General features: G+C 38.9%; 1 protein-coding gene across 1 annotated transcript in view; it reads right to left on the reverse strand.

Annotated features, from left to right (window-relative positions):
* Nucleotides 1–1,221: 1,221 nt before the first annotated feature.
* The window catches only part of LOC117997324 (nuclear hormone receptor FTZ-F1 beta-like), a 56,897-nt gene continuing 42,565 nt past the window's right edge, over nt 1,222–15,553 (reverse strand). Inside the window, exons 5-17 of the mRNA XM_034985584.2 lie at nt 15,081–15,265; nt 14,143–14,299; nt 13,277–13,409; nt 12,793–12,931; nt 12,433–12,566; nt 11,741–11,952; nt 10,918–11,054; nt 9,274–9,354; nt 8,655–8,879; nt 6,985–7,121; nt 6,167–6,282; nt 5,767–5,921; nt 1,222–5,167 (exon numbers count right to left, since the gene is read on the reverse strand). Coding sequence (XP_034841475.1) covers nt 5,060–5,167; nt 5,767–5,921; nt 6,167–6,282; nt 6,985–7,121; nt 8,655–8,879; nt 9,274–9,354; nt 10,918–11,054; nt 11,741–11,952; nt 12,433–12,566; nt 12,793–12,931; nt 13,277–13,409; nt 14,143–14,299; nt 15,081–15,265 — 1,919 coding nt within the window. The 3' untranslated portion in view covers nt 1,222–5,059. The remainder of the gene's footprint in view (nt 5,168–5,766; nt 5,922–6,166; nt 6,283–6,984; nt 7,122–8,654; nt 8,880–9,273; nt 9,355–10,917; nt 11,055–11,740; nt 11,953–12,432; nt 12,567–12,792; nt 12,932–13,276; nt 13,410–14,142; nt 14,300–15,080; nt 15,266–15,553) is intronic.

Consider the following 15,553-nt stretch of genomic DNA (forward strand, 5'->3'; position numbering starts at 1 on the left):
ATATTCAATAAAAAAAATACTAACTAAAACCCTATTATTATCAGTTCATTAACTTTTAACACAAATAGATGCCACTGTATTTTCTTATTTTATTAGATTATAGGTATAAAACTGATTGTGCGTTGAAGATTATACAAATCTAGCTTATGCCCGCGACTTCATCCGCGTGTACTACACAAATTTCAAACTATTATATAATTTGACCACCTGGTACAATTTTCAAAAATCTTTTCATAGCGTATATCTAGGTACTTCATAATAGCTATTTGAATTCCAAATTTCGGCCCGATCCGACCCGTAGTTTGAGCTGTGCGTTGATAGATCAATCAGTCAGTCAGTCACCTTTTGCTCTTATATATTTAGATTGAACTATGAAAGTTATGGAACTCAACATAATTAATTCTTAAAAACTGTTTTACTGTAAAAAAAAGCTTTAAGCATAAAAATATTTTTTGGTGGTCCTTTTACTTTTTTCATATTGCTCAACATAATCGCATTCAATCAATAGCAATGACCAAAAATTCAATTCACAAAAATTAAACAATTTAAATTACAGTAATTATTTATTTCACTGTCCCGCAAAAGTTATTAAATACAGGACCACTTGAAATTGCAGTCCAATTTACTTTCCACTTTGCTCTGAAGTTCCGTTATAACATATCATCTACTTGGTATAATTATTTATTAATTATCAATCTGGCAATATGTTCCATCACAAAAATAACTGAAATCACGTCATATAAATCTCATTAACCGTTTATATTAAAAGTAGCATTTATGTGGCACATTTTTAAAACATTATGTTATAATTATTACATAATTTCTTATATATAATATGAGCTCAAATATTACGAACTAAAATTAGAATCAAAGTACTTGTGCCCGTATGATACAAATATTTGCTAAAAAAATAGTTATAATACTTGCTTATATTGTATTGTTTATTTTATATTGACGGAATATATTACAAATTTTATCTATTGATATGATTAAGATTATTGTATGAAACCCTGTCATACTTTTGTTTCATATAAAACAAAATTGCTTTAAAAAGTAAAAAATATATTTTATAATACCAGCAAAAAAATGTTTTTTTTAAATCTGACAAATATAATCTACAACAGATTTGTAATCTAAACTTAAATAAAACTACATTCTAGTACGATATTCATCTCTAAAATACTATAAAACAAAATATTTCTCTTCAAATATTATTGCAACAAAACTTTTTTTTGCTTTAAGCAATTTTATCTTATTTTAACAAACGGCAGTGAATTACTGGTTCCAAAAGCTGACTTTTGCAGCTCGAAAAAGTGCTTGCACAAAGCATAAAGTATATATTATATTTAATCAGGTTTTAATTGCAAACCGACATTTATAATTTAAAAAACTTTATGCCATGTACCTATTGCACAAAACAAATCAAAACATAAATAATACCTGCTATACAATTACTATAAAAATTAAAGACGGAAAGAAACAACATAATAAAATATCGTCACCCTATGGTCAACGTGTCAGTATCTTTGTTTTATTTTAATTAATAACTAAATAAACAAAATTCCAAACTAAAATGAAAGTTTCACCTTCACGTAATTACACCCTAAATTAAAGTTTAAAAGTACATTATTAAGTAACTTAAACAAAATGGCAATGATTGCAAAAAGGGCTTCTCCAGAGCCTTAAATCACAGCTTACACAAAAAAAATATACACAAAACTTACGAATATTACACTTCCTACCTACGATTTAGTACAAACCTATTTAAGTCCTACGAACACGCAAATTTTGCGTTACGACTTGAAATAACTACAGTTACCTTTTGGCAAAGCTGTGTTCACAAAATACCTATTATCCAGAATCTTTCGTAGAAAAAATACACAAAATTTATTTTTATTTTTATAGACATTGATTACAGTCGCGTACAAATATTACACCTTTGTATTTTTATTTTTATTTAACTTTTTTATTTGTTTTTTTACAAAACCTTTTTTTAAGTGTATCAAAATAGATGATTGAGGACCTCATAGCATTTTACTTAGCCCAAAATGACCAAGGTCATTTTTTAATCAAATCTTAAACGTTTACGAGTAAATGACAACAATCAAATGGAAAATATATAAATTTCGAAGAAATCAAATTAAATCTACCTTGAAACGTGGACCCGCTCTTTAAATTCTTTTCATTATGTAGGTAGAAAAATATTTACATGTTAAATTAAATAGCATTTAAAAAATATCCAAAATTTTGGGTTACAACACATTAGTTCCTCTGAAGTGACTCTGGGGGTCAATTTAATCTGTTTTAAACGCCAGTGTTTTATAATATTACATAAATATTTTATTTTAGCTGTTGATGATTTTAAAAAAACTTAACTATATTATGTTCCAATAGATGGAGCAATTTTAATTCGTTGATAGATGTCGATTTAAAACTTTTTGTATCATATTCATTATTACTCATACAATGTATTATTATTTATCATCATAGGTTTTTGATCCCTTGGCCTTATCAAAAATATTCTAATATAAAAGCAAGTGGCAGTGTCAGTTTTATATTAATATTAGATACCACCTTCAGAACGAAAATGATGTAAGATAACAAGATAAACGAAAAAAATGTTAAATGTGCGAGTTAAATACATTTCATTTCAAAAGTTTCTAAGTATCTTGATCTTGAAGTAAATATCTGCTCAATATATTATTATAACACCAAAAAGAGTTTTACCAAAAAACTTAAATTTTGAGTTCGGTCACTTTGGTTCTGATGGCGAAATACATTGTATTAGCTTTTGAACATCAATGCACAAAATAGTATCGATTGATATCGATGGCTGTTACAAAAAATTGCACACATCATGTTTAACTTAATAATTATAAAAATATTTAATAGATAAAAACATACATATAAATATTTACGCGTACGGAGTGTTTAAATGTAATTTTTGAGAGCTATGTACATAATGTATGGAATAAATGCATCATAAAATTGTAATTTACAAAAATACACTCATGTTACAATAATTAAAAAGTTCGATAATTCAACCTATAGTGATGTAGTACCTAATATTTCAACCTATAAGTATTGTATTATTATTATATTCAATTCATATATTTGAATAATATTAATAGTAATTCAACCTATGGTAACAAGTACAACATGCCACAAGGCTCAGGGCACATTGCGGTAGAGTGGAAGCGAAGTGGCGCGTTATCGTATCGACAACGACGACGATGGCCGCTTTTTCCAAATTCTTATTAAGTCTTTATCTTTATTACACTATAACTTATTACTAACTTTATTGAACGTATGATTTACATTAGCCAATGAGAAAGATGATCCTGCAGAAGAATGAACTGAACTCGTAATGTGCGTATTTAAGTGAAGTAAAAAGAGAGGTACGAATCCGCTGCATCACTTTGTTTTTGTTTCTTACGTAAAAGTTAGATGTAGGTACGTATTAGTACGGGTTACGTATAAGTACATTACATGTGGAGATAAAGTTTGGTTTATTTAGTAATTTGACGCGTTCACTTCGTTGCAACTTTATCCAATTTTATTTTTATTTCACTCTGCTGCAATGTGCATTGACCCTCAAAACACTTGCTAAATAAATAAATAAAAACGACTAATTGAATTATATTTAAATGCCTACTTTGCAATTATTATTTTTTTACTTAGTATCCTTTAGTACTTTTTACAGAAGATGACGCATTTTCTATAGGTTGAATGTTCGAGGACTAAAAAATATACTTACATTTCGTAAGAAGCATACAAATATAATATTATCTCATGTTCATGAAAGCAGTCTTTGATTGAAGGCCGATTCACTCGGGACTTAGTTTTTAATATACTAAGGCAATAACGTTAGACAGTCCATTGTTTATTTATTGTTTCCTTTTCATAAGCTACATAAGCTACTAGCAAAGGTGCAATCATTTTTATGTTGTGGCTTATCGTTACGCGACAGGTGATCGGAATCATACATATAAACTGTAAACATGGGCACTATAATATTGCGAAGTGGTCAAAGCGGTCCATACGTAATACGTAAAGTCTGCGTGCTTAATATGAGATTTAACATTACACCAACGTTGATAGTAGTCGTACGTAGAAACGCTTCAGCGTTCAAGGAAAATTGACCTTAACTATCTAGTTTTAAAGCTTAAGTTCATCCATATTACGAAGTGAAAACCTTGCAAAAATAAAATTGGCCGTAATTTTGCTCTGAAGTTATTGTGTTTTGAGTTTTCGACGCTCGAAATGTAATCACTAAATCAGCATTGATGAGATGTAAAATCTCATACTTAAGCGCATTGTTGAGGTGCTCTGTTGCGCTCCGATTGGTCGCGATAACGTAACAACTTGCAACATACCACAACACAGCAATGTGTTTTCACCTTCATTCTTAATATAATAAATTAGTGGCGAAAATAGTATTCAAGGGAGGCCGCATTTTCTAAATATCTGAGGACTAGAGTGCATACCTAATTCAATTGAAAATTTATTGGATAGATACAGACAGAGTATTCTGTAGTAATTCTCTCCATGTAGTACCATACCGTACCATACATAGTACCATTTGTAGTAATATAAGCATAGATCTGTGATTATGACCTTCGTTATTTTATGAAAGCCGAAAGTTTCTCTGCGCATTGTTCCCAACACAGAGAGGAACAATCAGCGCCTATGAAGTTTTGATAATGGTGGCTTTGGCAGATAACGTATAAAATCTTTCGTCAAAGTACAAAGTTTAATTTTAATATATTTTCTTCGGAATAGTATTAGAAATCACGTCATGCGTTGCCAGACACTTAGTATCGCGGCAACCCCCTGCCAGACAACCTTAAACTTTAATATAATATCTTGGGGACAATGCGCATAGAAACTTTCAGATTTTATAAAATAACGAAGGTCTGGCCCTCACGGGCTCTTAGACCATTAACTGTCATTATTAAAAAGTAATGTCATTAAAGGCTTATCTATTTTACATGTTAGTCTCGTTCGTACTTGAGCAATGTTTTCACTTGGTCAGACTGTGGACTGAGGAGTCAGGAGGTCAGTGGTCACCCCTTAGCAGCTCCATTAAGAGGTTGAAACTGGGACCTTCCCCATCTTTGCCCTTGTTGGCAGGGTTGAGCATTTCTTTGCCGACTTGCATGAAGAACTGTGGGAAGAAATAAACCAATAATTATAATACAATATTAACGATATTCATTTATATGTCGCAATGAAATAATGAAAACCGAGATTTGATCAAATCCCAAAATGCGGCCGAATGCGGCACATGAATTTTATGTTCTACACTAACCTAACTTTAGATTTTCACTCGCTTAAGTTTTCTTCGGTTGCTCGCACTTTTTCCTTTAATACTCAGCCTAAATTCCTAAGCAATAACGTTTATAATCACCTGGCAAGTTCGTTGCAGTTCGGGAATACGCAGCAATAGCTCCCCGAACTTGGCGGGCGTGTCGGGCGAGTGCGCCGCCGTGTACGCTTGAAGCGCCGTAAGCGCTTTTTCTTGAGACGCTCGCACTTTTCCCTTCAATACTCAGCCTAAATTTCAGAGCGATAAGGTATATAATCACCTGGCAAGTTTGTTGTAGTTCGAAAATACGCAGCAAGAGTTCCCCGAACTTGGGGGGCCTGTCGGGCGAGTAAGCCGCCGTGTACGCTTGAAACGTCGCAAGCGCTTTTTCTTGAGACGCTCACACTTTTTCCTTCAATACTCAACCTTAATTTCTAAGCGATAAGGTATATAATCACCTGGCAAGTTCGTTGCAGTTCGGGAATACGCAGCAATAGTTCCCCGAACTTGGCGGGCGTGTCGGGCGAGTGCGCCGCCGTGTACGCTTGAAGAGCTGCAAGCGCTTTTTCTTGAGATGCTCGCACTTTTTCCGCTTCACGAAGTTCTGGAGCATCTGACAAAAAAGAAGGAAGAGATCGTAGAGCGTCTTGTTTCATTATACCATACACTAGCTTATAGCGTCATAGCTATATCTCGCACATAAATCTGTCTCGTTTTAACTCAATCTTATGTAACGATTAGCGACTCTGAGTGCGGCGGTAAGACTCTTAAAACAATTGTTTTTGCTCATTTGAATATTGTAAAACATTTGATGTTTATAATAAAACAAAATTGGAAGTCATTAAAAAAAATGTTTACCTGAAGTAAGCAGTACGATGACCTTGAGCGCAACATATTCGTATCGGTCAACCCGTAGCCTCCTCAAGTGGTCCGTGAAGCTGAGCATTCGTTCTATACAGGGCGTCAGACCGTATCTGCAAACAAATTAATACTTTAGTGCAAGGAGGACTATTGGGACCTTTACTTTTTTTAGTGTTTACTGGTGATATTTGTATAGCTATTTCTGAATTCGATTTTAAAATACTCTTTACTTATAGGAACTTTTAATTTTAAAAGCTCTTTTACATCGTCAAATTTCTCCGTCGTTTGATTGAAACTTCGAAACACCAGAATAGAACTATCATTGCTATAATGTTCTCTAGGAAAATTTTCAGCCACTGCAGTCAATTAGTGCACTAGTGTGTGTGCAGACACTACTTCCTCCCTTATAGACCGAGTGGCTTATGCTCGCGACTTCGTCCGCGCGGACTACATAAATTTCAAATCCCCATTTAACCCACTTGGGTGTGGAATTTTGAAAAATTCTTTCTTAGTGGATACCTACTCCTTACAAAGAACACACCCTCCAAATTCCATATCTCTAGGACCAGCGTTTTAGGCTGTGCGTTGGTATATAAGTCAGTCAGTCAGTCAGTCAGGACTTTGAATTTTATATATACAGATGAGACAGCAATCCAACACGACTGGAGAGAAACAGGGCGCAGCACGAAAGGTTTTATTCCGAAAAATTAGAGTTGCGTGCCCAGGGTCGGGCCCCCCAATAGGAATCCGCATCCCATACATATGTTTCTGAAAACAGACATGTCCAGTTAGAATCTGTATGTAAAAGAACTAACTTGGCACTTTGGTGCAGGGTGATGCCTCGGCCGCCGCCAACACGCACCTCCCCCGGCGTGCTGACGCCGCGGTAGCAGCATGACAGCACCAGTAGCTCGCACCAGCTGTTGATCAGGAGACAGATCTGGTCGTCGATCTGCAAGCAAATGATAAGCTGTTAAAAAACCCGGGTGGAAGGGACCTTTAGAAAAAGTCAGACACCATTTCAGTTTTAACATCATTGGTTTTGCCAGAGAACTTAGTTTGTAAGTCCAGCGCAACATTTTTCAACAAGGGTAGCGTAGTTTAAAAAGGGTGTCGTTATGGAATATAGGTAGAATCTGCCCCTCAAATAAAGTGAATAGAGGTATGAATCTCAATAACAACTTTGAAAAACAGAAGCCGAACAGAATAAAATCCTAATACCCTATTAGTTAGAAAATCTTTACAAGTGGACTTGAAAAGACCTAAAAGTTATCTAAAATTCTAGTAATCGAGACAAGATTGCAGAGAATTACTTCAACCAATTTAGAAACAAAAATAAGTAAGCAAATGCATTTCTATGTTAATAACAAAACACCCATTAAATCCAGGCCCCGTTGTCGCTGTTTTCCCTTGCTATGTTTCGTTCAAGGATTTCCACAGAACACTTTCTTATGTGCTCATGCTAATGGCTCCCAACGACTCGTTTGAAAATCGAAATTGGTCGTAAAGCTATAGTGGGAATATACGTGGAATATACTCTTGATGAGCGGCAGACTCTTGCACCACTTGTAGAGGCGATGGTCGGCGATGTTGCACAGGTCGGCAAGGAAGTCCGCACAAGAGTTCTGCGCGGTGATGCCACTCGCTGCCAGCACCGGGTTGGCAGACACTGCCGGTCACTTGCTCAAATTACCTATGATAAGGAAAGCTCACCGAAATATTCTTGAAGAGCGGCAGACTCTTGCACCACTTGACGATCTTGTAGAGGCGGTGATCAGCAATGTTGCACAGGTCGGCGAGGAAGTCTGCGCTAGAGTTCTGCGCGGTGATGCCACTCGCTGCCAGCACCGGGTTGGCAGACACTGCCGGTCACTTGCTCAAATTACCTATGATAAGGAAAGCTCACCGAAATATTCTTGAAGAGCGGCAGACTCTTGCACCACTTGACGATCTTGTAGAGGCGGTGATCAGCAATGTTGCACAGGTCGGCGAGGAAGTCCGCGCTAGAGTTCTGCGCGGTGATGCCACTCGCTGCCAGCACCGGGTTGGCAGACACTGCCGGTCACTTGCTCAAATTACCTATGATAAGGAAAGCTCACCGAAATATTCTTGAAGAGCGGCAGACTCTTGCACCACTTGACGATCTTGTAGAGGCGGTGATCAGCAATGTTGCACAGGTCGGCGAGGAAGTCCGCGCTAGAGTTCTGCGCGGTGATGCCACTCGCTGCCAGCACCGGGTTGGCAGACACTGCCGGTCACTTGCTCAAATTACCTATGATAAGGAAAGCTCACCGAAATATTCTTGAAGAGCGGCAGACTCTTGCACCACTTGACGATCTTGTAGAGGCGGTGATCAGCAATGTTGCACAGGTCAGCGAGGAAGTCCGCGCTAGAGTTCTGCGCGGTGATGCCACTCGCTGCCAGCACCGGGTTGGCAGACACTGCCGGTCACTTGCTCAAATTACCTATGATAAGGAAAGCTCACCGAAATATTCTTGAAGAGCGGCAGACTCTTGCACCACTTGACGATCTTGTAGAGGCGGTGATCAGCAATGTTGCACAGGTCGGCGAGGAAGTCCGCGCTAGAGTTCTGCGCGGTGATGCCACTCGCTGCCAGCAGCGGGTTGGCAGACGGACTGCCGGTGGACTTGCTCATGCGACTGAGTTCCGACTCGTTGTATTGCCATAAATGTTCCACGTCCATTATTTCCTTAAAAATATATTTATTGAATGCACTAATAACTTTATATCTCACCAAACTACACAACAGTTTGTTAGCGAGTGAGCACTCAAACTGGAATTGACGATTTGGATAGTAAAGTACACATAGTCGCAAGCTGATTCAATACTTTGTGTTCGAGTACAATGTACATAACATAACATACACCACAAGTAACTACTCCTCTTCCTCTATAGCGGGTCATTTTAAGACACAAATTAAGACAAGCTCCAGACTCAACTTTTATTAATATTCGAAGGACTATTCTTATGGGGAGGCATCGGTCAGACGTCTGTCTCCCATTTACCAAGTTTTCTCTCATAAAATGCCAGTCATGTAGGCAACCAATACAAAATTTTCTGTTTAAGAAAGTAATTTGAGTTACCTGCAATAATGGGGGTATGTCAGGCGTGAGTCGGCTGTTACTTGATTCCCCTCGACTGTTGTACGACCCAGGGCCATTCACCTAAAAAATAAAAGGATGAATATACGATTTTAAAATTTAAACATAATATGGGTTATTTTGATTTGAAAAATTCTTCCAAATAATGGCGTAATTATTGAATTTACCTCGACTCAGCCTCGACTCCATTCGACTCACATTCATATGAGGAACCTCATTATTTCCTCATTCTTACAACGAAAAGTACCAATTTTGAGGTTTCAAGTAATTCCTTGAGGTTCCCTCAAGTGAGTTAGAGTCGAGGAGCTTTCGGGATTAAGAATACGGGTGTAACACCCAGCTTTCGAGGTCACAATTAAGAATACGGGTGTAACACCCAGTTTTCAAGGTTACGATTAAGAATATGGGTGTAAGTTTGAGGTTACGGTTAAGAATATGGGTGGTACAGATCGCGCGGCGAGAGTTTGGCTTTGACCTTCGGGTGGAGGGGATTACTGCGCATGGGTACTGTCACGCACACAATACTTTTCCTTTTTTATGTACCAGGTTGGATATTTGAGTGGGTCAAAATTCATGTACAGTGGTAATAAAGCTAGAAAATAATACGAAATAGATAAACTTCTTCATTTATTAAAACTATTCATAGTTATTTTACTTATATAAAATGTTTATTTCCTTTTAAAGTTTACAGAGACAGCGATGAAAATTCTAAATAATTGTTTTTTAATAAAATTATTTATTCCAAGATACATGTAAAATTGGTACATACAAACAAAAGAAAACTTAAAATAATTATTAAATACAAAAGTTAACATTAAAAAAAAGTCTTAGCAGCAGTGCTATTCAGATTCTGAATCAGTTAAAGGTTTAACGCCTTCTATGAAATCACCGCATGGTCCAGTGGTGCTGCCGCGACACGAAATTGTGCAACGTCTTTTGCTTGTTGAGGGTCCGGGTTCAGGGCTTCCTCGGTTGCAGTTGTCATCATCATCATCTTCATAACCATCATCAGAATCATCGTCTTCGGAATTATCATCGACGCGAATTATAAATTGCTCGGTAAGTAAATCAACTACATGGTCACTCTTGACGTACTCTTCTTCTATATCTTTTACCTTTTTACATATTTTTCCCCATTCCTGGGCACCCATTAAGGATACTTTTTCTACAAACTCAACAAATAATAACAATCGACAACAATAAACAATTAACGAAAATAGCAATTCACTTGTGAACGTGATTGTACAACACGAGTGCGCGGTACGTCGTATCGATGCGAGAGGCAGGGAACGACTGGAGCAGTGGAGCGCCAATCAGAGCACCGCGTGCGCCTACACACCCGCCCCGCACCCCACTAATTGCCCGTTGATACCCAATTTCTGATTTCTGCGCAATAACGGTCAAAGCCAAACTCTCGCCGCGCGTACTGTAACATCCAGCTTTCAAGGTTACGATGAAGAATATGGGTGTAACACCCAGATTTCGAGGTTATGATTAAAAATATGGGTATAACAACCAGATTTCGAGGTTATGATTTCAAATATGGGTAAAACCACCCAGCTTTTCGAGGTTACGATAAATAATATGGGTGTGTAAATGATGAGCGTTTGCTTCTTGGATACTTACGCAAGTGAGGCTGGAGGCGTGCCGGAGCGTGGTCGGAGCGTGCGCTGAGAGCAGCGAGCCCGTGGAGGCGGCGCCCGAGAGCGTGTATGAACACTGATACGTTGAGCGACCTCCGCGAGTTCTGTCTTCTCTTATTGCTGCAAAAATGATAGTTTCTTAGTTTTTAACTAGACTAGATTTTACGGAAATACTTCATAGAATTATCAGTGAATACGCTTGGATCTTTCTCAAAGTTTTTCATTTATCTCAGTCAAAAGCTGATAGCCAAAAGCTGATTGCAAATCGAAGATACCCTACAAACAGACTTACAAACTTTACCAGTATATAATACTAGCTAATGCTCGCGACTTCGTCCGCGTGGACTACACAAATTTCAAACCGCTATTTCACCCCCTTAGGGGTTGAATTTTCAAAAATCCTTTCTTAGCGGATGCCTACGTCACAATAGCTACCTGCATGCCAAATTTCAGCCCGATCCGTCCAGTAGTTTGAGCTGTACGTTGATAGATCAGTCAGTCAGTCAGTCAGTCAGTCAGTCACCTTTTCATTTTATATATTTAGATTAATATAGATTATAATTAATCACTAGCTTATGCTTGCGACTTCATCCGCGTGGACTACACAAATTTCAAATCCCTATTTTACTCCCTTAGGGGTTGAACTTTCAAAAACCCTTTCTTAGCGGATGCCTACGTCATAATAGCTATCTGCATGCCAAATTTCCCGATCCGTCCAGTAGTTTGAGCTGTGCGTTGATAGATCAGTCAGTCAGTCAGTCAGTCAGTCACCTTTTCCTTTTATATATTTAGATTATTAGGCCTACCTTCAAGTTTCATCCCACATCCCAGACACTTGTCAAATCGGCAAGCGGGGCACTTTTTCCTGGTGGCCACGGTGACTGGACAGTTGCCGCCTCGGAGGCACATGTAGTTCTTGCGATTCTGCACCGTTCGCTTGAAGAAGCCTTTACACGACTCGCATGAGAAGATGCCGTAGTGGAAACCGCTTATCTTGTCACCGCAGATTGGGCACGGACTGTGAACAAGAGAAGAACAAGAAAATTACGTCACGTTTGGTAAAAAGTGCTACCAAATTCCTACCTACTAAATTCAACCTAATGGTTGCGAAACTAAAAGCAAAATTATATATGTTCACTACTTCACACACACACAAAAAATTCAAAAAAAATAAAAACCGACTTCAATAACCACCGACTCCAAAAAATATTACTATAGAACTACAATAACTCTTGTATACATAATTTATATTGGGTAATAAATTAAATTAGTTTTTACTTTTTAGTGTTGGTGGTTATTGAAGTCGGTTTTTATTTTTATTTGAATTTTTTTTATTTCACAATTTTTAGTGGCCCCATCGTATTAAAATATGATATTCAAACCACTGTAGCTTCAAACTACAACGGAAGGTCTAATAAGTACTTATTCCTGATTTGAGTTTCCGTGAGTGTAGATGGATTATTATGTCCTAGTATAGATACTAGAAGATGTAGCCTACCTGTTGATGAGCTGCTGTCTGCTGATACCCTGGTGATGATGGAGGCGATCGTCAGTCGTGTCGGTGTCGTCATCGTGTGCGGGCGACGCCGGGAACACGGCTGCCTCCCGGTATACCACGTGCGGATGCCGGCTCTGGAAAATATTGTTTTTTTCGCCATTAAAAATTAACAAATATTATAAGAAATAAGTATGGATTATTAATCACTCCTCACTGACACCACATTAGTATCTACATTGGACCCGTGCGAAGCCGGGGCGAGTCGCTAGTTTATAATAAAAACCTGTTGGTACCAGTTTACTATAAAGATCTGATCAGATGAACTGCTGTACACGCTGGGAATATGATATAGGAATGTACCTGCACAGGGGAATGTGTGGGCGAGAACTCGGAGCTGTAGGAGTAACACGACGAGTGCGAGGCGTCGCTGTTGTTGCGCGACAGAGACGGCGTGTAGTGCCGCGACGGACGCGGGCTGGCCGACGGACTGCTGTACACGCTGGAAAGATGAGACTATTAATTAAAATACATGAAAAGGGGAGTGTGGACGAGAACTCGGAATGTGTGGACGAAAACTCGCAATGTGTGGTCACGAACACGGAAACAAGAACAACACATATAGGTACATGAAAGGGAAAAGTGTGGAGGAGAACTCGGAAAGTGTGGGCAAGAACTCGGAAACAAGAACAACACATATAGGTACCTACATGAAAAGGCAAATAAATGTGTGGACGAGAACTCCGAATGTGTGGGCAAGAACTCGGAAACAAGAACAAGACATATATTTTATAAAAATCAGGCAAATATAAAGAACGGCCTCGCAATTAAATTGTTGTAGATGTACCTATGCGTGTACATAGAATGTACGGCGGAGTCAGTGCTGGCACTGGACTGCACTCGCGGAAGTCGCCCCAACAGCGGTGACCCGTGCAGGCCCAGTAACTTATCCATGCCCACTGATGGCTCACATTTCAACTCTGCAAAGAAGTTAATACATTAGTGACTGGTGGAGAGGTGGCAGGGGTTAATCTAAAATCTTCTGAAGGTAACGTCTCCAATTCGACTCCATGAAGTCAGTACCTAGTCAAAAAATTCTCATCTTAGGCAATTAGAAATAGAGAAAGAGAGGCGTACTTTCAGATAGCTGCTGCAGTTTCATTCTTATTGGTCAAGTTAAAGGTTGCAGTATCTTCTACAGCTCTCTTAGCTGAATTGGCACTGCTTGCGTGAGAAGACGTTGAATTGGGAAAAATCGTCTCGATAGTCCAAGAGAGAGAAGGGGAGAGATACAAAGCCGCGTAAGAGAGAGCAGAGTAAGATTCCTTATCCCACCTGATAGCTACGTCTCCTTCTTGACCAAGTTGGTCAAGTTCTGAATTTGGGGGTTAGTGCTTGAATCTCGTTCCGATCAGAGAGTGTACCAAATCAGGTACTGCTTAGGGGAAAAGATGGCCAAAACGTAGAGAAAGAGAGAGAAAAGTCTTATCTCTTGCCTGATAGCGTCTCTTTCTAGATGATCAAGTTCTGCACTTGGGATTATGTGTAAGTGGCGTCTCGTGATCAGAGAGAGCTGGTTTGGCACTGCTTGGGGAGAAGATGGAAAGTTGGAAATTTTGTCAAGGCACAAAAGAGAAAGAGCGAGAAAGAGAGAGGGAGAAATTGAGAAATTGGAGAGAAAAAGAGTGACAACGCGAAGAAGAGGAATCTTACCTGATAGCATCTCTTTCTTGATGGTCAAGTTCTGAACTTCTGGATTATGTGTTAGAGGCGTCTCATACTGGTCGGAGAGAGTAGATGTGGCACTACTTGTGGGAGAAGATGGCCGCCTGGCTAGAGTCAGCGACGCGTTGTCTGTTAACACTGATATCTGTAAAACAAACTTCTTTAAAGTATGTGGACGTACTGGCAGACGCCGCTTCATGTATCACGTCTCAGCTTTGTTTAAATATTTTAAACTTATTTATTTAAGGCGTTTGACAGCTCAGTATATCTCTAGGTCGATTTCGTAAAACCTGCATCATTATTACAATCTTGACGACCTCCCTGGCGCAGTGGTGAGCGCTGTGGTCTTAATAGTGGGAGGTCCCGGGTTCGATTCCTGGCAGGGGTTTGGAATTTTATAATTTCTAAATTTCTGGTCTGGTCTAGTGGGAGGCTTCGGCCGTGGCTAGTTACCACCCTACCGGCAAAGCCGTGCCGCCAAGCGATTTAGCTTTCCGGTACGATGCCGTGTAGAAACCAAAGGGGTATGGGTTTAATAAAAACTGCCATACCCCTTCCAGGTTAGCCCGCTATCATCTTAGACTGCATCATCACTTACCACCAGGTGAGATTTCAGTCAAGGGCTAACTTGTATCTGAAAAAAAAAAAAAAAAAAAAAAAAAAAAAAACTCAATTGTTGTGATTGGCTGAATTTGTGCGATTCTTGTTGCAACAATGCATTGTAGCCAATAGTAAGCGAGCGTCAACCAATCAGAGGTGCGATCGCGACATTGTAGCTGTTTTTCTACCGCAATCGAGGGGCTGGTTCCCCAGATGATAGTACCTCTACGGCCGATTCGTTTATGCGCCACCTGTTAGAAAAATTGGCAGTGTGGGTCCCCATTAGATCGATAAATCATCCCCAGGTTAAGGAAAGCGCCTCTCACCCTGTTCATACTAAGACTCCGTTGATGCGACTGCAGAGGCACTGTGTACTTGAGGTCTAGGACGCGCTGGTCGTCCAAGCTCTGGAAGGCTTCCGTTTTGAGGGGTTCAGTCTTGATGGTCACATTGCGGAGCGTGTCTATGGAGTCGCGCGACGATTGCAGGTCGAGGGAGCTGCTGTTTTCATCTAAACCAGAACGCAGTTTCATCATGCTCGTGCCACATTAAGGTTAACGTCAATGCCCAACAACGCCATGATTATCGTGATAATTCCACCGATACTATAATCAACACGTTTTGCACGGTATACATTGCGGATTTCAAAAATACTAAATCACTAAAACTACAAAATGAGGCATATGGTTATTGGTATTAGTTGTGTTTAGATAGTATAACAATAAGGCTAAGTTTTTTCTAGCGTTCTGGTTACATCCTGTATATACCTATCTAATAATACAAAGGATTGTATGACATT

The sequence above is a fragment of the Maniola hyperantus genome, chromosome 4 (genome assembly GCF_902806685.2).
Source record: "Maniola hyperantus chromosome 4, iAphHyp1.2, whole genome shotgun sequence".
Taxonomy (NCBI): Eukaryota; Metazoa; Arthropoda; class Insecta; order Lepidoptera; family Nymphalidae; genus Maniola; species Maniola hyperantus.